Genomic DNA, 23564 nt, shown 5'->3' with positions numbered 1-23564 from the left:
AATTAAATACTAGTGGCATAAAATTAGAAATTTAATAGGAAATCTTATCATATTTTTATCTTCATTTAAATAATTAATTTTAGACTTTATGATAGTATCTTAATTTATCTTTTACAGGTCTCAGAAAAGGAAATAAATATAAAAGGAAAGCTGAAGGGAAAAAAAAAGAAAAGAATTTAAAAAGAAAAAAAAAGGAATTAAGTGATGGAAGCCACAGATTTGCATTAGGTTATTATATTAACCTAATCATCAATTGCCATAGGAGGAGGCTACATATACGCACACGAGGACGGCCAATACCCTTCAAAAATTCATTCTTCAAGTTCGCACAGACACCTCCGCCGCAACACTTCAATTTCAATCTTCCAAAATTCATTTTCATATTCTTCCTCAACCAACCATCCTCCATGGCTGCTAAATCTTTGGCACGAGTTGTAGCTTGGTTCAAGACTATGAGAGGCTGAGTTCGCTGTGCTCTTCAGGATTGAATTCAATGGCTTGAGTTTGAGAGCTACAAAGGGGAGTTTAATTCTAGTCCTTAGTTTAGACTATTTTGTTGATGATTTCTGGTTTGAAGTTTGTTATATTTGGTTTAAAGCTAAGAATTGCTAGTTGTAATTCTTGGTTTGGATTGGAATTGCTGAGATTTGGATTGGTATTTATAAGTTTGAGTACTTGGTTTATACATATATTTATGTTTATACCTTTGTTAATTAGTGTGATTTTTATGCGAGTTGTATAGAAATTATGCTTGAAGTGAATTTAACAAGTAATTAATGTTCTAGTTGAGTATTAATTTAAAAGGAATAACTTATATAAACCAGTCTTAACCACTTAAGTTACTCCCATATCATTAAACAAGTTAGGATAGTCATTGATTCATTCCTCAAGAGCATTCTTGTTATTGATTTCTTACGATTCAAATTTGTATTTTTCATTCTTTCTAAAAAATACAAAAAAAAAAAGTAGTTTAGATTTATTTCTTATTCTCTTAATTAGTTTTATTAATTGAAAAATCCTTTTTCAACCCCTCCTTTCAATTCTTTGTCACTTAGTTAACTAAGGAATTAATAAAAAGCTCCTCAAAAGACTCGACCCGAGTTATGCTTTACTGCATAATTTGGTTTTATTTTTGATTTAACCTAAGACGACTAAAAATGTTCAAATCAAATATGCACAGTGACTAAACAATGTAGAAAAAATAAATTTGACGGATAGGAAAGATCATTCTTTTTAGCCCAAGATGGCATCTTTGTATCCTTTAGCGTTTCTTTGATGTCCCTTTACTTTTAACGCGAGGGAATTGAAGTATTACTCCAGTTCTAAATATAAAAGTTAGTTTGACTTTTAATTTGATTCTAAATATAAATTCTAATTTAATTCGTCCTCATATTCATTTATTTTTTTCAAGGTAGTCTCTGTAGTAATCGTACATGTTAAATGCTTCATCAAATAACACCTGATTAGTAAGGATATTTTAGGAAAGATAATAACTATTTACTCCTCCTGTCCTAAATATAAGACCCTTATACTAGTGTATATAAGGATCCTATATTTAGGACAGGAGGAATATTACAAATAACTAATTTAACTAATTTTCTTAATCTACTCAAATTATCAACTAGTTCTTATATTAAGGATTAACAGTAGTATTAACTAACTATATATTGAACATAGTTTTGCATAAACAAAGAGCTGAAACAATTTCCAGATGAATCGAGTAACTAAGTAATGGTATTGGTTTTATTACAATGGCCAACTCAATAGGATCTAAGTCACATTTCAAGAGATAAATCAGAATTTTGTGTATTGGTCATCAAAGAAAGGAGTGAGGAAGAAGACACAAAGAAAGATGAAATTCTATTTGTCAATGGAAGTCTCGTCTTATCTCTGTCTTTCTTCTCATTGTTCTATTATTGCACTCGAGGGAATTCATGCTGCCAAATGATTGACTGTGCCTAGTAACTTTTTATTCTTCATTGTACATTGAATATTACATTTTTTTCATTGTTTTGATGAATATAATAAAATAAGAAAATGCAAAGGGTTTTCTCTGCTTGAAAACAAAGATACAGAAAGATTACCTAAAAATTGACTAGATATCTTCAAATTACAATCTAAAAATGGATACTTACCTTCTCCAATAAATAATTACTCAAAACCTATTCCCTTCCTCATATAACATAAGCTACCATTGCACAGAACAGAACTGATGGTTCACATTCGGAATTTACTGAACCTTAAAGTTTCAAAATAACGAGCATGCCATCTAAGAGCAATCTTGAAATTTCAGATATTAAAGGTCTCATACAACAATGAGCTGACCCAATGTTCTGCATTGTGTTTCTTTGAAGCAACGCATTTCTTAGTTCTCCCATCACACTTCGTTGCAAAGGCAGTAGTGAACTCCAAGACAGTTGTAACTTGCATTTCGTGCAAACTCTTTTTTTTTTTTTTTGGCCAACACAAACTCTAATACAATGTTTATATATAACACTGATATTAATAATGATTCATATTATATATATATATATATATATTCACCGAAGAAGACTGTATATCATTCATTTAGAGCAAGAGAAGGAAAATGGTAGTTAAGTGGAGAGTTGAGATGAACTCGGCTGCTCCGCATTTTTTCGTGTTCTTCTTTGTTGTCTTAACAAGCATAAAAGTTTGCGTCGCAGACTGTGATAATTTGCAGGACACTTGCCCAGCAGCTTCACCTGAAGAGCAGACCATATTCATCAATGGCCTTTCCTGCAAGAACCCCGCAGAAATAGCTCCTCATGATTTCAAGAACATGGATTTCGGCGAGGCCGGTTCTACAGACAACATTGTTCGTTCCTCCATGAAAATCATCTCTGCGCCAGAATTTCCCGGTCTGAACACTCTTGGCCTCTCAATTGGTAGAACTGACATTGGTGTCGATGGGATGGTGCGACCGCATCAGCATCCAAGAGCGACCGAGATGATCTTTGTCGTCGAAGGCGTATTGGTCGCCGGATTTCTTGACACAGACAACAAAATTTTCCAGACAATGCTCAACGTAGGTGACGTATTTGTGTTCCCCAGGGGTTTGTTTCACTTCTTTCTGAATCGTGGTCGTGGGGCTGCCATACTCTTGTCTGTGTTCAACAGTCGAAATCCAGGGATGGAATCGGTCAATACCCCACCTCTAGACACAGCCATAGATTCATTACAGAAGCTGATCCCACTTTCTGATTCACATATTCATGACTTCGACAATTTTACTTGGACGGGATCCGACAGCATTTTCAGTTTTTAGCAACTTCACGACTTCCTAAATTATATAGTCCGTTTGTATCTCAGTTCTTTTTTCTTGTTTAATTGAAACATGCTACATGTGTGTGTTGGTGATTGCATGAGCTCGTCTAGTATCCTCAAGTTGGAATTTTTAATCCCGTTTAGCCCCTCGTGCATGTGCATAATTGAAGAAGGAACAGAAGCCAAGTAACAATGGAGTGAAATTCAATCCACCTTTTTAATAAACCCTCTGGGCAATTCACGTGCCGAGATGCCTAATTGCCTATCGTCACGTGTCACGACGCATGCTTCGCAAAAGAATCAAATCAGTATATTCAATTATTCATAGAGATCTATACAAAAAAATCAATGACTCTCTGGGCATGTGTGGAAGCTACTGAAATAGAAGTATTTTTTAGTTATCAACAGTACGGCTTCAAGAAATCTCACACAAATCGGTAGATAGATTTTCACTCATAAAACAAGCTGATTGGATTTTCCGAAAAGAAGTTCATACTAAATTCGAAACTGGGTCAACTTAGCTCACGAGAACAAGTGCATGTTTGTTTCCCGCATTTCCGTTCAGCTATTTTACTTCTAGGAGAATTTCGAAGCAACTTTCGTGAGAGGGAATTGTAACTTCTGGGCAAACTCTGTTTGGAATGGAAAATAAACACTTTATAAAAAGATCAGGCGTGGACCCACAGCGAAGCGAAATCTAAATTCTCCATTTGCAGAGCTCGTAAGCTATATTAAAAAAAACTAAATTCTCCATTTCAATGTTGGGGGTACAGATGATAACTCTCGATAATTGATACTCCTCCGGTCCTTATTATAAGACCCAATTTGACTTTTTATTTGGTCCTAATTATAAGACCCAATCCATTTTCTCTCTTATATTTATGCATTTTTTTCCAAGATAATCCTTCTAATAATGATAGTTTTAGCCAATATACTTAATTAGCAAGGATATTTTAGGAATAACAACACTTATTTATTATAAATAACCAACTTAACTTACTTCCTTAATCTCCTCAAATAAGTCAATTGGGTCTTATAATTAGGACCGGAGGAGTACTATTTTAGTTTCTTAATATAAAACTAAATAATTAATTTATAAATATAAAAAAATTAATAAAATCGATTATTTGTAATAAATGAATTTTGTCTTGCTTAAAATACTTGTTAATCATATGAAAAAGAGTAGAAACCCTTCAACACATAATCATCATCATGACTACTTAAGTAAAAAATAAATAAATGAGAAATAAAATAGATTTAGATCTTATACTACTTCCGATCTTTAATTTATGACCCTTTTTGACTTTTATTTTGATCCTAAATATAAGACCCTCAATCCACTTTGTCTCTCATATTTATACATTTTTTTCCGAAGTAGCCTTTCTAACAATAATAGTTCTAGTTAATACACTTGATTAGTAAGGATATTTTAGGAAAAACAACACTTATTTAAGACAAATAATTAACTCAACTTACTTCCTTAATCTCTACAAAGTAGTCAACTGGCTCTTATAATTAAAACCAGAGGTAGTATTTAATATCAAATTAAAATTTTAACTAGATCTTATATTTATAATTGTAGTAACAGACTAAATATATGACAACTAACTAAAAATCGGGCCATTAAAGAAGCAAATAATCGAATACAGAACTGTTAAACTTTAAAGGTGGACTTGGTCCATGGCCCCCCAAAAAAAAAAAAAGGCGTGCTTAGTTTCAGTGAGCATGGAAGGGCGATAAAATAAAATATGTTCAAACCAGATTGTGTCTAAATGTCTGTATTCATCACCATTTTTCTGGCAGCGGCATGCTTTGAAAGCCATGCAGTGTTATCACATTCAGAAACTGAATGATCAAAGTCGTCATACCTTTCTTACATAGAAAAAGGGCATGAATCTTTCAATTTATTTCAACTAGGCAAAAAATTAGTCTATATACATATTCCACGTGTATAAATCAATGACACTATTTCCTTCTGAGGGAACTTTGTACTTCAAAAGACCCCAAATTTGAAAAGTGGAAGATATGAACTATCAAAAGAAAAATAATAGCACTTAAATGTATGGAAATGGTAAGGATGATCAGCTGGTCAGGAATGCCTTCCAATGTACAAGAAATCCTGACAGCTGCTCCACGGCGATCATCTGAAAAGGATTTCCTAGTCTGATGGCTCCACACAAATATAAAGAAGTTTTCCTTTTGTTTTCTCCATTGTATCTCTGAGTATTGATCATCTTCTTGTATACTTATTGACGCAAAACTACACTCACACTGTCTTGGATGAAAAATAGAGGGAGACGGGAGAGAAAGATAGAGATAGAGAGGGTGCGGGGAGAGGGAACGAACAGAATTTGAGGGGGAAGAGAGCTCAGGTGCTGAATAAGCAACAAATATCAATCATCAGAGAAAAAGAAGTCATCCTGGTATATCCTACAGCCTTGAAGACAGTCCAGTAGCTAGGAAGCCTGATATTTGAGAGTTACAAAATATTCATAGGATGAAATCCAGTTAATCGGCCAGAGTTATCCCAGAATAAATTTAATATAGTCCAACCAAAGTGGTCATCTTATTCGTGCCAATCTTTTTCGTTTTCGACTCTTCCTGCGAGTAACACCAATTTTTGCAATATTGCCACCAGAAGGAAGAGCCAAAGGTGATGATCGTTTGCCTTGGTAGGTTCTACCTTTCTTTGAAACCCATTTCAAAGGCATACTTTTTACTACAGCACCAATATCATTACAGTTATTCAGTTTAACAAGTCTTTGGATTTGATCAAGCATCTGGTGAGTCCAAGCAATTGACAGATCCAATGCAACTGAATCATCCTTTGGTTTTGTCCACAGATCCATCAAAACCTCTTTAAATGATAGAAAAGATAAGGATGGCTGAGAGCCCTTACTATTTTCACAAATCATGTTTACCTTGATTACATGCTTGCAAAGGTTGCCTTGCAGTGACCAAGAGCAATCACAAAATGCAAATTCTGACCCAGGATTCCACACCAAATTTCTTGAAGTGCTGTCTTTCTGACTCACAACTCTCGCATAGAGGAGGTCCTTGTCATCCAAGGTAACAGCAGAGTCAGGAATTTGTAGTGCTCGATGCCATGATGTGGAAGCAATATATTCCCCCTTTAAATTCAGGAAAGAATCACTTTCATCAGCATATCGCTCAAGCCAGTAGCTTGAATGGAGTTCAGTTGTTAACTTGTGCACCGACCAATCCACTCTTTGAAGTGCTCCAAGATGCGAATCATCAAAAAGTTTGGCTTTCAGTCTCACATGATAAGCTTCTACGGCACCAGAAGCTTCTTGACTCGCTAGTGGAAGAGTTCTCATCATTGAAAGCCACATTTCTGTTTCAAACAGAAGAGGTAGAGGAAGGGGAGAGCAAAATACTAAACTAATGAGCCAGACCATAAATTTTTAAGACAATTTCATTTCATTTGTGATTTATGGTTGTCAAGTATGCATGCCACATTGCCAATATGTTCAGACAGATAAGCATTTCTGAAGCGATTCAGTGCATTGAAAAGAGTAGGAAGAACATCAACTAACCAATCTTGGGCACCCAAGAGGTTTTGAAATATTCCATGAAAGCAGTTTGATCAACAAAATCCATGACAAGTTGTTCCAGGGCGACAGATGTATTATCTCCACCCCATATGCCGTATGCTATAGTCCCAAGACGTTTGAAAATCTCTCGCTGAACCTCAATGCTACTGCATTTCTTGACAATATTTCTTAGCCATGATCTCCGAACACGCCAAAGTGAAAATACGATCGGACAGCAAAATATATCCCTGTTAAAGCAGAAAATCCTAGTAAGACAATTATATATAATACAAAGAGTTTAAAATTAAGTTAATTAGTCAAGCAGTAAGTCCTGCCTCAAAAGATCTATATCAGCAGCTGCATCATCAATTAAAAGTCCACTGACATTCCAGCCAGGTTCAACACTTCGAGCTCGAGCAATCAAAGCTTTCAGCCACTTTGACATGTCAGCCTTCGTGAAGCTACGTGTAATGACCCATGCAACAGGCAGTGCATGATGTCTTGAATCAAAAACAAGTAGTGTGAACAAAGGATACTGCAATTAAGAAAAGCAAGCTAGCTCAGTACAATACACAAAGCTCTCTTTTATATCTTTTAGAAAATAAAAGGCCAAGAACAGAAACTAATTACTTTAAGTCTTTTAATGCCAAAGGTTGAGTCAGCTGCAACAATACTATGGTGACCAAACCGGATCATTTGCTGCAACTGCCATTCTGTTTGGATTCCCAAGATAAAAGGGTCAGACTCTGAAGTGTCCTGGTTAAAAAATACAGACTTCTTATTCCGTTCAATCCACATGCGAATGCTGGCCTGATCATCAAGGTCCAGCTCATGGGTGGACCTTTTGATAATCATACCTAGTTTGTGGACATACTGAGAGGCAAGGTTATTAACTTTTGCATTAGAACCACAATAACGTTGAATTCCTTCAATGTGTTTCTCCAAGATATTTTCTTCAGGAATGCCCAGATAAATCATGGACATTGTTTGCTGCTGAATCTCATTACATATATATGGAACTTTTATGGCACCTGGTCCAATGGCATCGCCGTCAAGTGGCCCATGACAGACAAAACCTGACTTGTTAACATGGCGCCTCTCATTGTATGTGATAAGTGCAAGTGATGGACGGGCATAAAGACGTTTGACAACAAAGTGACAGGTACAACCCCGCATTGATTGAGGTCTAGCAGCACGATTGCGGGTATTAAGCCGATATCTTCTACTAGGTAATATACCTCCACCTTCCCCGTAATTTTCTGGACCAAAGGAGCACCAGTACCTTCATACATAGAAAGATTCAAACTCGATAACGTAAGTGTTGGAAACCTGAACGTGAAAACAGACACTTCCCAGCAAATCAACTATTTTTATAATATTCCGTCGCCATTCTGCTGTTGGGTGCAAACCCCAAACAATAAGTGGAGTAAGGGGAGAAAAAAGTTGGAAACTAAGAAAGCAAGAAAAGCCTTGAGAAATCAAGCATATGTTCCAAAGGCAAACTATCTGCTCATCACTGAAGGGAAAAAACTCAATGTTATTTGAATAAAGAATAACAGACATGCTGGAAACTTACAGCCTGTACTCCAGATACTCATCATCCTTGTACTCCTTCAAGCTGCCCAATGACCGTCTTCTTGCTCTCTCAAGATGAAACTGCGTCGGGCATTCTACATTTGAGCATTCACCAGTCATAAAAGAATCAACTCGCTCGTAAGGAATAAGGGCAACTTCATCATGGTGCTCGGCGTTGCCAAACTTCGTCCAAGTCAAGTCAGCAGAACAGAATTCCCCCTTAAGTGGGTCTTGCAAAGGAATATTGGAAATCGATTCAATTATAACCATGTTCTCCCTCAAACTTTTATAACCACATCTGCAGAACAAAAATAATCGAAGAGTTTCAATACGAAGTGTTGACCGGCGTCGTGTTCTATAACGCTATGATGCAGAATTGAAAAAAACTGAGTGTTCCCCACAGAATTAATACAGTTTCAATACAAAGCCGAAACCTTGATGAAGCGTAGTATATCCTATAACATTCCTAAGGAATCCATTTCACAAAGGGAGTTAAATAGTCGATTTGGCACAGTTTTTGAAGCAGCTAAGGAAAGCAGAATACTTCACGCCAAACTAACCAAGTCAGTGTCGAGTTAGAAAACAAACCCTTTCTCCCGCTAAATGAAGTGATGATGACTCTGTCTGAAACTCACCCGAGAAGTTCTTGTCAAGTTAGTTCAATACTCAGCCTCTGGAGACAGCTCAGTGGAAAAGGGTTTAGAGGATATTGAAACTTCAAAGCAGAGGTTTAAGAAAAATCCGCCATTTGGCGTATTAAAAAATAATGGAGCGGATGCTATCAAAATAATAATAATAATAATAATAATGGAGCGGAAATAAAATGGGAAGTCATTTCGTGGCAGGGTAATGTCCAGAAACGGAACCTAGCCAAAAGGCAGAACCTTGGACATTTTATTTATTTTATATTCTAGCTAGGCACAAAGGACACCAATCACCATGCCGTTTAAACGGCTAACCGTTGATGATAGATTTTTGGCGCAAAGCCACGGTCGAATGTCTTATGTCCACGGGAATAGCCGGTACAATGAGATAATAAATCGAATTTTGGTATTTATATATCTCAAAAAATAATATAGTTATATGTAAATTTTATATTTGGTCTTTTTATTTATTATATTTTATTTTTTAATATACTATCTCCGGTCCTTAATATAAAACCCTGTTTGATTTTTATTTTGGTCCTAAATATAAGACCCCAATCTATTTTGTTTCTCGTGTTTATATTTTTTTTTTTCAAAGTAATCATTCTAATAATAAGAGTTCTAGTCAATACACTTGATTAACAAAAATATTTTAGAAAAGACAACACCTAATCTCCTCCAATTAGTCAACTGACTCTTATAATTAGAGCCGGAGGTAGTATTATACATTCATAGAATTTTTATGGATGTAAAACAGAACACAATATCAAAATTAACATCTCCAGTCCAACGGACAATGTTAACGTCAGCAAAGATTAGTTTAATTAGTAAACATTTGACCCATAACTCGATTTTGCCGGTTCAAATCATACTGTCAATCTATAAATATATTGGATTGTTTCAGTGGGCTTCACTGGATACGTGGGAGTGGAAAATAGTTAGCAGCAACACATATACATTCTATATGAGACTCATCCGATTTTCTAAGATCTGTTTCGATTCGCGACTTGATCCCCTCTCCCAGCTCAATAACTGGTTCTTGGCCGCCCATTGCAATCTAATCCTTTAAATGGTTTAACAATCTGAGACAAAGCTGTTGTTCTTTTCGGCCGAGGATCCAACCGATCCAACCGTCCAAGGATCCAAGCAGTTCAACCGTTCGGTCCGGCTCCAAGAATAGTGGCACATATTATGATCTATGAAGGGAGAAAATTAAGATGAATTTTTATATATTTATAAACACAATTGGTTGGTAACAAAAAAATAATATATATAATAATCGTGCATTTAGAAATCCGTGCAAGTATGATCTTTTCTTAAACATTTTAAAAAGAAACACTTCAGTTTTTACTTGAGTCAATTCCAATATATCAATATAATAAAACCTACATTGTCGATTGCAAATGATGTGTTTTGTTTTTCATGTTCCATGTATTACATATAAAAAGGAAATATATCCAATTTAAATGATATTATGGTATCTCTGATCCTAAATATAAAATCTATTTTAATTATAATACAAAATAGGTTTTACGTTCATGATCGAAAAAGTAGTAATACGGAACAATTCTTTTCAGTAACTTAAAATATATTATAATTAAGATAAACTAAAATATGTTGTACTTGCTCTTCCATAAAAGCTCATATTAAGTGCAATAAGCTATGTCAATGAAAATAATAATGCACCGATATTTTATTTTTTTAAAAGAAATATGTGTATTATGTAATGAATTTTTTATTATATTGTATGTGCTTTCAAATTTTGTGGATGAAAAAAAACATTGAAAAAGCTATTTCAATATATACTTTAGTCATTTAACTTTAAAAAATTTTAATTTAGTCTTTTAACTTTAAAAAATATATGTTTAGTTGTTTAATCTTAAAATCATTAGCAAAACCGATAATATTAATATCTTAAGTGTTGATAAAATATTTTCGAATATTAACATATCAAGTTTAAATTTTAAAATAACTATATGATTGTTACAAAAAATCATAATTTAAAACTCATAATTTTAGGAACAAAAAAAATAAAAATATATTTTTTTAAGGTTAGAGGACTAAAATAAAATATTGTATAAAAATAAAGTACAGAATGTATACTTTAGCATGTATAATTATACAATGACAATGCAAATTTTGTTCCTTCAGTTTCCTTATCTAATGTATCCAATATTTTTCTTTTCACGTGACGCCGTGTAAGCTATGCATTAAAATAAGACGTCCATTTGTATGAGTTCCTTCCACGCATACAAATGATCGTCCTTTATGGTATAATAGAAACATTAAAAATGCAGATTTTAGCATATACTCTGATTGATTTACTCTCTGAGACATGCATGTAATGATGACAAACAAGGAACCTAATGCAAAGTCGAACAAGAAACGGAAGTCTGTTCCCTCCAAGAGCATTAATGGAATCAGAACCTAGGACAGATAAAATTAACAGCTAAATCGAAAACATTACGATTATTCACTGATTAAACCTAGAAAAGACAACAGAAAACTAGAGACTCATGTACTATACTGCAATTCCCTCTCGAAACAGATGTAGCAAATAACTATGTATATGGAAGCGCGTCATCATGGTCAACTGTCGCTGGCAGAACAACTTCCCACACCAAGAAAGTCTATAAAGGAAACACCTTTAAGCTTTTCAACTTGTTCTTCCAGAGTTGTCTTGTCTGGCATGCCTTTGATGGAATAATCCTCAGTTCTTTGGGCAAAATAGGACTTTGAGAACCTCTGAGGAAGAGGAACGACCCTTCCAATACTGGGAATTCCTGGGGCAGTAAAACTACTGTAACTGCCAAGCGAACAAGAAGCAGCTGAACTTGAGGCATTAAAGTGATCGGTGTGAGGCTTAGAAGCATCAGGAGCTTCAAAACTCAGTAACTCTGACGAGATGGTCGAGGAATCACTTCGAGCATTCCAAGGATTCAGTCCTAATGAATGTGAGGAAGTGATATCGAAGATGCCCAGGTTTCTGCTGTTTTGGAAGGTGAAGTTATTAATCCCTGAGGTAGGCCTATGCGAGGTTGAGTCAATTATAGGAATATGATTATGATTAATACTAGTGTAATTGCCGCTTCGGTCGCCAAAGAGCGTGTAACGTTCTCTCTTTCTCCTTGCCATAAGGACATGGAAGTGATTCTTGACAGCATTATCAGTTCTTCCGGGCAAGAACCTTGAAATTGCAGCCCATTTGTTTCCTTTTACCTTGTGAAGAGCTAGCAGTATTTCCTCCTCCTGCTCTGTGAATGGCCTTTTTACTATGTTTGGGTCTAGTTGGTTGTACCACCTCAACCTGCAACTTTTCCCTATGAAATAATGATCCCAAATTCAAATGCCAATTTCTTATTAGTTGAGAGTTCTTCTGGAGGAGAAAAAAAGAAAGAAAATAAAGTTAAAAATGTTGAAAGTTTAACAGAAAAAGGCGATGGAGTTGGAGAATGATTCTCCTCTCTTTAACCTTGAAAGAAAATAGCCTTGATGATCGAAACTTTTGGGAAGGTTATGAATAGTTCTATTATAATCTTTAAAAGAAAGTTATAAATAATGTCATTCATTTACCTGATCTCCCATCAAGATGTTCCGCAATGAAATTCCAGTTCTGAGGACCGTACTGCCCCACAAGCTGTTTCAGTCTCTCATCTTCAGCTGGTCTCCAATGGCCTCTGTTACAACTCTTACTCTCACTGCTACTGCTTCTGGACATTCTTCCCGGAACAAAACAAGGCTAGATGAAAGATACAAGAGGTAAAACCAGAAGAAGAAGAAAGATGAATAGAAAGAGAAAGGAGAAGGGCCTAGAATAATAGGTTTGGTGTTGAGTTATATAGATAGAAAAATCCCTTTAGCTGTGCCTACAAGATATGGAAAGTAAGTATAAGAATTAGCCAATTTCCCTCAAATTCATCACCTCTAAAAGATCCGAAAAAGGACATGTGCTTATTGTATCTGACGGGAAAATCCCACTTTCAAACATCCTCCTTACTCTGTGATTCTTCAAGTTTGGAAGTATTTTGTTTCATGCAGTTTATTAGGGGCTACATATATGGAAGTTCATTAATGTCTGTTAAAGAGTGAGTGGTTGTCCAAAACCAACTTGAGGGTATGTAAATGGAAAATTCTTTGAGCACTTAAAGGTGTACAACTGTACTCTAGGCAGACTTGGGAAGAAAACAACAAGCATTTTCCTATAAGCTTCCATGATTTGGTGTGGTGTGGGTCTTACATACTTCATGGACCATCTTAGACATGTTCATAACAAGAAATCCTAAATTTAAACCAGCAAAGTCAATTTATATTGCCATGATATTCCATTATTTAATCCCACTTGTTTTAAAGCAAGTGCCGTGAAAGTTTGTTTCTTAAGTTCTCACCCTAAGCTGTTACTGTATCCAATATTAATTGATTTCTTTAATTCTTCAATTCATGTTTACGGTATGATCAAAATCTGTTGGGTTTGAATAGAGAACCAGTGAAATGAGATTATGACAAAGGAATAAAATGTAAGCATGGAACTTTCAAATTTTAATAGATAAAAATGTCATTAATATGAGGGTTTCTTTTATATACATAAGCATAATTAAATATTCATTAATAATGCATGATAGTTCTTATGACATTTAGTCTAGTCTTTAAAAGATTATTGTTTGACTTCTTTTATAATACCATTTTTTCTTGTTCATTCTTTCAGTTCATGAATTTGAAGGATGGGGAGATGAAGAAAGGAACAAACGCATGAATGATGTCCAGATATTTCCAAAAAGAAGAAGAAGAAGAAGAAGAAGTGATTTTTAACGCTAAAAGATTAAAGACTAGTTGTGTTTTGCACCCATGCGCGTGTACACACACAAAAGATTATGCATGTGTTTGTATGTATATTATGCTTCTTTTGTGGCAAATTCTTATCCGTGTAGGTGTTAAAGAGATTCTAGACATTAAAAAAAAAATGTATTCTCAATTTCGCAACTGATTCAGATTCTATGCCCCACAATATCAAAAGGCTTAGTGCACAAGCCATTTTTTTCCCATTAAGGAAATGACCACCGCCACAAGCTCTACAACTAGTAAACTAAACACTGTTTTGCGTTCAATTGGGTGATTAATGCTTTCTTTTCAGACTCTAAATCGGATGAAGATCCTTTCATCTTTTGGAGCTAGAATGACCTTCTTTTGCAGCTGTAATCCGCAAGACTTTATGGAGGCCAACTTCATGAGTTCCCAATCCCAATAAAACAAAAGCTTCAAATGCTTCAAATTGAACCACATCTGCAATTAATAAACCCAAGAGTTTATGGGGCTGCAGTTAAACTTTTTTTTGGCCAGATGGAAGCAGTTAAACCTTGATGGAGATTAAATTTGACAGGTACATTGTGAAATCACTGTCACTACTCACTAGTAAAATTGTGCAAGTTAGATTTGATCATAAATTAACCGGGAAAAGAAACGAGTAAGTGAATGATGGAGCCTTTAGTCAGGGCAAAATTAGCAGTTTCCACTCCGGCGATTAAGAAAAATACTCCAAGCTTTTCCCCACTTTTCCTTATTTTGTTATTCTCTGATATGTCGTTATTCTTACTTCCGTTAACCGCTGTAACAAACCTTAAGATCTCACCTCGCGACTAGCATTTATAGTATTTACAATGTTGTTAGTCAAGGTTGTTTAGTTATAGCATTTGCTAGCCTATGCCATGATTATGCATATCATTATATGCTATACCAGTATTACATAGTGCACGGGTGTATTTCGTTTTTGAGGGAATCATGGGAACCCAGGCGGGATGGTTATGTGTCAAACGGAAATTAGCTGCATTACAAGGCGTTGGAATTGGACAATGTGAAAGAATCTATATCTACCGTTTGAGAGAGAGATGAGATGGTAGCTACTAGTGAGGACAAATAAGGCAGTAAATGACATTCTAAACTTAGCTGTTAGCTGATAGCTTTGCACCGGAGTTGAAATTTTCTTGCCTTTTCAATGCTAAGCAATTGGACGCAGGCAACATTCCATATTTGGAGAAATCAAAGTATGGATGGTAGGCCTTTAATTTTTGTGGTACTTCCCATTTTGTTAGTTCAGTAACATTTTGACAACCAACATACCATTCTCTATTTGCCTGCCAAGTGATCCTTCCGCCTTGCGAAAGCGACGTCTGAGCCACTCCCCAGCTACCATTTTTCTTTTTAACTTCCCAGGGGTAATAGAATAACTTCTTCCCATATTTGGCAAAATCGGAAGATTAGAAAATTTACAGGGGTCAGTAAATGTTGCAAGCTGCGCCTAATACACAAAACGATGGGATTATGTATACCTTGATTAGAAGGTCACACCATAAATCATTTTCTTACAAATAAATGCTTAGTGAATTCACTTTTGTCTTCCCAATGATCAACTCAAGCCACCGACTCCAACGTAAGGAGAAGGTTGCTGGTAATCATACAAAGCCAATTTTTATTAAATTGTCTGGGTGAACATTTAAAAAATAGTCACGATTTTAATCACATGAAAATTACATTAGTTATTTTTATATCATCAGATATTTATATCTACCATAAATGGTCATGTATGCTATACGCATTAATATTAATTAAAATGTTATATATATTAAAAAGAATTAAATTACGATCAATCCATTACAGCATGCATACTCCTTGTTCTATTTCATTTCCAATCTAGCTTTTTTTAAATAAAAAAAAAGTTACAACGCATCCTCAAATGTATAGTAATGGGTATCGATTTACGAGCCAGGAAACAAACTAGTAAAGTAAAACCATCGTATTATTTCTACATGGCTCCTCAAAGATCAGAGAGCCGCACAACTAGCTCCAGCCGGTCAATCCTAATCTGTCAGCAAGATTGTACATAACTAATTCATTCCAAATAGGACCAAAGAGGCGTTCTCCTCCAATGGCAAATGTTAGAGCCCATGAACAGAGAAGGGCAGCAAATACAGAAAACCCAACTGCTGATGCAACAACATCTGCGCAAAAAATGTCCAAGAAATTAGATCAACTGAGTACAAGAAAGGGGCTCCAAAAATATGAAAGAGATTCACAAAAACAACTCAATCTTCTCACTGAAAGCTAAAACTACTAGTAAATGCACATTTGTCAACAAATGTGATTGAGACAAATTAGTGCCCATGCTCCTCCCCCATAATAAGAATTGAATAAGTAGCTCCATGCCAGAGAATCTTCCATGCTTCACAGACATATTTTATTAAAGAGAAATTTGTTCATAAGGCTCAAACAATAACACGTATAGTAGAGCATCTCAAGCTTTTACAATATTGCTTGATTTCACTTTGCATCAAACTTTGGTTTTAAGAAAGAATGTTTAAAGTAATTAAAAGTAATTTAGCTGCAGCACATATTCTTTTATTAAAATTTCATTTCCCCCTTCATTACCAGTTTATTAACACCAAAATGGAAATCTTATTTTCCTTATTAATGACAAGACACCAACAAGCAAGCAATTTTCGGGAGCTCAAATGTGCAAAAACCCATGCATTTGTATAAACGGATAATTTCAACTACCAAGCTTTTGTAAACAAGCCATTTCTCCTAAAGGCTAAAGCAGACCAAAGATACAATTACACAGTAGATGGGAGAGACAGTTTTTCTATCTAACATAATTACTTCAAGACTAGTAAAAGGGTGAAGAAGATGTCACTTTTTACTGCTAGAATGAAACTGGACACTGATACTCGTTACTCATCAGAAATTTAGCACAGAACACGACCTCTGCTGAAGAAAGAAAAGAGCAAGGGAACAAAAGTGATCCAAATGACAATCAGGGACGAATTAATATATGCATCATATCTAGACTCCATTTCAACTTTAATCTCTTTCATTTTCTTTTCCTCCTCTTTCATTTTCTCCAAAAGTTCACAAGTCAAATAGCCAGCTCTTCACTCCAATGACGCCTAAAAAACATTGGAAAGGTTAACTCATAAAGAAAATGGCTGAAATCTAACTTGTCAGAACTCAGAAGCAAAATCCTCACAACTGAACCTTGAAAAATCAACAGTGAAATGACGGACCGAAAGAAAAAACAAACCCGAAGAAGCCAGGAGCGAGAACAACAAAGCAAAATCACCAAACTTGTAACAAAATCAGAAAAAGAATTACCAAGTATATAACAAAAGACCAGAAAGAGAACAAGGAACATACAGCGGCGAATGCGAGGGAAGGAGTGAGCGTCGCGGAGAACAGGCCAGAAGTAAAAGCAATTGACGGCCCAAAGCAAAGGAAGCAGTGCGAAACCGAACTTGTAAAATTTGCGGGCGTAACTGAGTGCGTCATCCTCGGATAGGCCAAGTGGGCCATCGATAGTCGGCCAGAGAGGAACTGAAGACGATAGTGAATTCCCGACCGGAGTAGGGTTTGGATTAAAATTGGGATTGTCGCTTTGTGATGCCTCCATTATCGAGATCACAATTCACAAAGGGGCTCTCTGAGTCTCAGACTCAGACACTCAACGCCTGAGAGCGACGAAGATCTTCGCTTCTACCGTCCTACGGAACACGAAATGGCAAATTGGAACGAGCTATCAAACTGCACGGTCGTTCGACCGGTCGACCCTGTGAACAAGAGACAAACTGTAAAAATTAAGCAAGCATTCTGGGAGTTGATCTTTTTAATTTTATCGACGACAACTTCCATTTTGAACTAAATTTATTTATTAAAAATTAAAAATATAATTAATATAATTTTTTATTACTCGAATTTGTTTTCATTTTAATTTTAATTCTTCTCAAATTTTTTATTTAAAATATTGATCTTTATAATTTAATAAAAATATGGATTATTTTATTCCTAGATGGATTAAAACTTATTATTTAAAATTTAAGGGACTAAAATTGAAATGAAAACAAATTTAAGAGACAAAAATGACATTAATTCTTAAAAAAATTATGAAAAGTCTCTCATACAAAATTTTTACCTGTGAAAAATAATTTTGTAAACTACTACTTTCTGTATATAAATCTATCAGATGTTTCTTATCAAACAAATTTTATCGTTTGTAAATCTACAACTTGTCAGATTATTTATATTTTAAACTGAATTGATGTATTGATTTGTTTATTTTCTGTTTCAAGTATTGTTTGACCGCTTATTATTATAATGAATAAACAACAATTACAATGACAACAAATATTATTATATCGAAAATCTTAAATTCTTATTTTGCCTAATATAAAGATTTAAGTAGGATTAAAAAAAAAATGCTTTTCGGCACTGGCAAGCTGTTTGATATTCTGAGGAAGGGATTCTATTCCTCGGTTTCGTTGGAAGTTAAACAGATCAATCAATAAACCGTAGTCAACTCGCTCTCATCAAACGCCATGGGGAAAAAATAGCTCATGAATCGGGGTCTAACCCTAAACACAAGATTCAAATTTTCACTTTCCCCACTAAGAGTGTGTTCGTATTCGTATTAAACCAATCTTGATGATACATGGATACGAGTAGGTACATTATACAGAAACAGACCGAGAAAAAGCTGTGGCAATTTTTTTTCCTCCCAACGCGAGTCATTCATTGCAATCCCCCCAGAAGATCCACAAAAACGTGGACCAGAAACTTGCACACTCCATTTTTTTCACACAGTGAAAAAGAAAAGTTAAACCACAGTCCCGTACCTGTATGCACAAGGGTACATTAAACAACCCCATTTAAGTGATTGCATGTACAGAGAGGGCCATCAATTTAGCTGATAGTATATCTTGATGGTATCTCAGAGGCATGATTTCAACCTCCACTTCATTCAGAAATATAATTTCCCATAAATGAACAAGGGTTCTCTCTGGTGCAAACGTTATCATTATGCAATTTAGGGTTTTTCATGGTTGAGATTTCTCCCTCATTTTGGCTCTTGCAAAAATAACTCCTGCCAGAAGACCTACAAGTTGCAGTAAAATGTGATTCAAATTGAGTTAAATGTCCTCCATGCAGAGACAATAGCAATTTCAGGTCAGTTGATGTAGAGAACCAACCGAAGAAGATGCTAGCAGAGTTCTCCAAGCTAGTGGGAACTTTGAAGAGAAGGATGCCAACAATTGACAGAGGGATCTTATTTAGCGAACCAACCAGGCTGCAGATCATAGACTAGTGATTAGATAATAAAACACTCGCATTTCTTCTATAATATGGCTTGGCACTGGAAACTAGATATAATTACAGAAAGAAAGTACCAACATTATTCCTGGGTTAAATTCCGTTAAATAGTAATAATGAAGCTACTTTTGACCACACCTGTAAGTCGTAGCTCCTGTCTGATGAAGAAACCACATGGATGTGAAGCTGATCGCAAGCCCCAAAAATCCACTTAAGGTCATCACTAACCAAAAGCTAGGCAATCTCAGAAGTGGTCTGTCAAGTAAAATTCACAACATCAATTGCCATGGATAAGGAGTGAATAGATTTTCTAGCCATTAACATGACCTAATGAATTTAAGGCAATAACGCGTTTCTGGAGACTGCCGATATATATGAGATATTGGAACATAATTGGGTTACACAAGCAGAAACACGGAATATGACTGCCTTTTCAGAATATAAAGTTAAGCAAGGCACATAATATTTCATTTACAAAAAGTGGGGCTTACGTTCTCATGAGATAATCCACCTCATTGAAAACAAAAATCAGAAGCAATCCCAGAGGCAAAGAAAGAGTGTTGTTCAACAAGACCATTGAAAACTCATTCAAATTTCCAGATTTTGTAACTTGCTTTGCAGTATCCATGACCTTGCGCAGAGTCAACTGCAGCAACAAAATAAAACAGCCAAACAATCAATTAAAAGCCAATAGTTAGCATCCATCTACATTAACACTCTAGAACAAAGTAAATTATCCTTCTATACCAAACCGAGCTAAATTCTTCCCAGTCTAGAATGTCAACGTGCAAAAGTAAAATAACAACTGAGTCTAGAAATCCTTTTCAGGCAATTACCCTGTCAAACTTCAAACATTTTAAAACGATTCTCACTAAGGATGATTAAATGGAGTAGAAGTGATGCCTGTCATTATCGGATCTAAGTAAATGGTTTAGAAGTACACATGCAGCACAGCATTATAAACAGAGAATGAAATAAACAAATAATTGATGGCTGCATATTGTGACAAGAAGTTGGAATTTCAGAGAAAAGGAATAAGAAATTAAAAAAAAAAAAAAATCATATACTAAGGAAAGAGACTCAGTATATGTTAAAAGCTTAAAAAAGGGTACATATATATAAACATGCACGCACGCTATATACTCACAGAATATGATGCAGTCAAGAAACAATTAACTATCTGCCATGCGTAGCCAATTGCATGAAAAGTGAGATCAGTTATCCCTCCAGTTACTGCTGAAATGATCTGCACAGAAAAGGGAAACTTCTTAAGATTTTCAACTGAAAACTCCTAAATGTTACATAAAATATCATGTATACAATATTGCACATCAATTGAGTCTAGCAATGTCTAAAATATGTAGCTATATTTTAAGAATCACAAAAGACAATCTACCCAATCATGTAGGCATAGTAGCACCTCTGTAAAAATATGTCAAACATGGGAGACAGAGGCAGTGACAATCCAGCAACTATTTCATACTGAATATTACTCACTACCATGCCACCATCGTAAGCTCTAACACCAAATCCACTCGAGAAACCAAAAGGAGGAGCTAATAAATAATAATATATCGTTGGAAAGGACTGATGGTTTTCTCTGGCTAAGGAACAATGCATGAACATATTTATTTTGTGCCTGAAACATAATTTATTGCACATGCTTGCTGCATCGTTTCACCACTACAAGGAAACAATATGTTGACAAGTGTAACACAAAGCATAAATGGAAGAAAAATAGGAAGGTGTAGGCAGATGCAAGCAACAAACTAAAATTTGAACCAGAATAACACGTGGAATCTGTGGTTCTGCACAAAACTTGGGATCAAATAACCAAAATCCAGTCATCACAAGAGTCATATGACAATTGACAACTAACAAGCTCTTGAACATACCATTAAAAATAGAGCAGCCCAAACTCTGTTGTCATGATGCTTCTTGAACAAATACATTTCACCAAGGGCAGTTATGACATTTGTAACATTCTTCAGAACAGTCACCATAGCTACGTTAATAAATTTCAAACTGCACACAATTAAAGAAAAAAATTAAGCAAAACAGCAAAACTATCCAAACAGGAATGATAGAGTGCCTAATTACTCTATCGTAAGCTATAATCGTCTAATTTACAGTATCCGAGTCCATAAACCAAGACTCGAGCAGATTGTAGATGTCTGGGTAATACACTTCGTGCTTGTAGTAAATTATTAGCAGCTTACCATTCTTTATGGCTTACCCGCTCCCCAAATAAGAGCAAATTTTTCTGAATATTTAAATATTGTCTCCCTTTCATCTTGTGCTAGGTTTCTCATACAATAACAATGTTTCAGACATTTTACAAAAAATTCAGATTTCAAGACTCGTTGGTACAGCAGCAAGAAGCGGTACATATGCAACTTCCATATCTAACAGTTGCCAATAAATAGAAGGAAGGATAAAAAGTAATTTGTATTTAATGGTAGAAACCCAAAACTAGGTAACTGCATACCTATACATGCTTGTAATGAGCATTCCAACAAATATTACATTAACTGGCAACCAGACCTTCACCAATCTCCATGTTAGGGGCTCTGTTGATATTAGGCCCAGAAGGCTCAACACAGAAACAATAATCACTGAAATGAAATTCTGCATTTACAGAAATTGTCAGAAGCTAGCATCATCAACATCTACATCATTAATCATTATACCAATTAAAGAGAACTATTAAAGTTAATTACCTGGTAAAACATCAACGATATCCCAGCACTGAAATCATAACTAGAAAGCACAAACTTGTTAATCAATATCATGCTGCACGAGGATAAGCAATATGCAAGCCCAGACAGTAAGGCTTGATTGTGAACTTTAACTACCCTGCCACTTGGTATAGTTCTCTCTTGGTTCTTGTCCAACTTACCACTTTCCAAGTCAAGTTCATTATTAGAATTATGCTTCATTTCACGTGAGAATAAGTATGACGAAGGAAGGAAAGTTATGAAGAACAGGATCTGGCCTGGCTTCGGAAGGAATCTAATGGATTGTCAAGGGCAACACACTGCAGAATTCTACAGAGTCTAAGCCATGGATTTTAGGCTCGACAGAAACTGAGAAATAGGAAATGAAGACTTAAGAGCATCGCGCATCTTCATTAACTCAAGTTTCGTTTTTGGTCAAGAAGAACCCATGGAGGCTCCCAGCAGTAATCGCCAGAAGAAATAGCTAAAATCAGAAAATCAACGAAACGAAGAGGCAATAACAAAATTCAGCGGATGAAGCCACAAAAGTAGGAGCTCATAGAATGAAATAAAGGAGATAAAAAGATTGGATGCACGGAACAAAGTTCAGTGAAAGGACTTAAGGTTTCAAAAGGAAATTTCGTCACAGTTTGAGAATCCAACTTCTTTGGTCGTTGAAGTTGGAGCTACCACCTTCTGTTGTCTTTTTTGATTCTCAGGTTCTCACCTCCTCGATGACAAGAAGATCCGCGGTTGCTTGGCTTGTGTCCATAATAGAGCGTTGAATAATGTTTATTTATTTCACTTTAGTTGTTGTTGTGAGCTCTGACCACGCTCATGCCAGGGACATCGAATTTCCCGTAATGCCCCTGCCATTTAATTCCATGAGATGTTAGCGGCATGTACATCTAGCAAGACAAGACAAGTTCATTAATATTTTCCTTTTTTTTTTTTTTTGCCTTATACAGGTTTTCCTACTTCTCTCCAATTAGGTCTTGTTTGTATATTGTTCACATAAGATATTACTAGTTTCGATTTTTAATATAAGATCCTGTTTGACTTTTATATTAGTTCTAAATATAAGATCTCAATCTATTTTGTCTCTCATATTTACTCAATTTTTTTCAAGATAGTCCTTCTAATAATTATAGTTTTAGCCAACATACTTGATTAGTAAGGATATTTTAGGAAAAACAACACCTACTTATTACAAATAACTAACTTAATTTCTTTCCTTAATTTTCTCAACTGACTCTTATAATTAGAACCAGATGTAGTATTAATCAAGTTATATATATTAGCTAGTTCTATTCGTTCTCATTTACATATTATGCAAATTTTATTTGTAGCTACAAAAAGTCAAAAACTCTTAATTTTTTTCTTTAAGTATACTTGATAAAATTAAATTGGAAAGCTCATGAAATGAGTTGTGAATTATATTATTTATAATTTATAAATATTATAACTCAATGTAAACTTTATATATTACTACCTCCGGTCCTTGATATAAGACCCTATTTGACTTTTATTTTGGTCCTAAATATAAGACCACAATCCACTTTGTTTCTCATATTTGTATATTTTTTTCCCAAAGTAGCCCTTCTAATAATAAGAGTTCTAGTCAATACACTTGATTAGTAAGGATATTTTAAGAAAGATAA

The 23564-nt window shown here is 35.1% G+C and overlaps 5 protein-coding genes across 5 annotated transcripts; 1 reads left to right on the top strand and 4 right to left on the bottom strand.

Moving 5' to 3' along the window:
• The first annotated feature begins 2551 nt into the window (after positions 1-2551).
• LOC114723961 (germin-like protein subfamily 3 member 4) lies at positions 2552-3534 on the top strand. Its single transcript, XM_028910223.1, has one exon. It carries the CDS (start codon positions 2588-2590, stop codon positions 3284-3286), a length of 699 nt encoding a protein of 232 aa, XP_028766056.1. The 5' UTR covers positions 2552-2587; the 3' UTR covers positions 3287-3534.
• A 1624-nt stretch (positions 3535-5158) lies between these two features.
• Positions 5159-9148, bottom strand: LOC114723924 (uncharacterized). Its single transcript, XM_028910174.1, has 6 exons — positions 9003-9148; positions 8416-8712; positions 7470-8121; positions 7175-7374; positions 6843-7087; positions 5159-6640 (listed from the first exon to the last, which is right to left on the bottom strand). The coding sequence occupies exons 2-6, from the start codon at positions 8682-8684 to the stop codon at positions 5847-5849; spliced, it is 2160 nt and encodes a 719-aa protein (XP_028766007.1). The 5' UTR covers positions 8685-8712; positions 9003-9148; the 3' UTR covers positions 5159-5846.
• A 2499-nt stretch (positions 9149-11647) lies between these two features.
• LOC114723945 (transcription factor MYB117-like) lies at positions 11648-12776 on the bottom strand. The gene is made up of 2 exons (XM_028910195.1): positions 12632-12776; positions 11648-12378 (listed from the first exon to the last, which is right to left on the bottom strand). Exons 1-2 carry the CDS (start codon positions 12774-12776, stop codon positions 11648-11650), a joined length of 876 nt encoding a protein of 291 aa, XP_028766028.1.
• A 2891-nt stretch (positions 12777-15667) lies between these two features.
• LOC114723995 (probable gamma-secretase subunit PEN-2) lies at positions 15668-17684 on the bottom strand. Its single transcript, XM_028910270.1, has 2 exons — positions 17240-17684; positions 15668-16047 (listed from the first exon to the last, which is right to left on the bottom strand). The coding sequence occupies exons 1-2, from the start codon at positions 17490-17492 to the stop codon at positions 15887-15889; spliced, it is 414 nt and encodes a 137-aa protein (XP_028766103.1). The 5' UTR covers positions 17493-17684; the 3' UTR covers positions 15668-15886.
• Positions 17685-18468: 784 nt separating this feature from the next.
• LOC114723994 (GDP-mannose transporter GONST1) lies at positions 18469-22649 on the bottom strand. Its single transcript, XM_028910269.1, has 8 exons — positions 21907-22649; positions 21675-21814; positions 21082-21211; positions 20334-20432; positions 19678-19832; positions 19325-19441; positions 19066-19163; positions 18469-18971 (listed from the first exon to the last, which is right to left on the bottom strand). The coding sequence occupies exons 1-8, from the start codon at positions 22123-22125 to the stop codon at positions 18913-18915; spliced, it is 1017 nt and encodes a 338-aa protein (XP_028766102.1). The 5' UTR covers positions 22126-22649; the 3' UTR covers positions 18469-18912.
• Between the last annotated feature and the right edge of the window lie 915 nt (positions 22650-23564).

Source organism: Neltuma alba, unplaced genomic scaffold (assembly GCF_004799145.2).
Source record: "Neltuma alba isolate B1F8T4 unplaced genomic scaffold, ASM479914v2 tig00012163_pilon, whole genome shotgun sequence".
NCBI classification, from domain to species: Eukaryota; Viridiplantae; Streptophyta; class Magnoliopsida; order Fabales; family Fabaceae; genus Neltuma; species Neltuma alba.
This window is presented reverse-complemented; position numbering and strand designations above follow the sequence as displayed.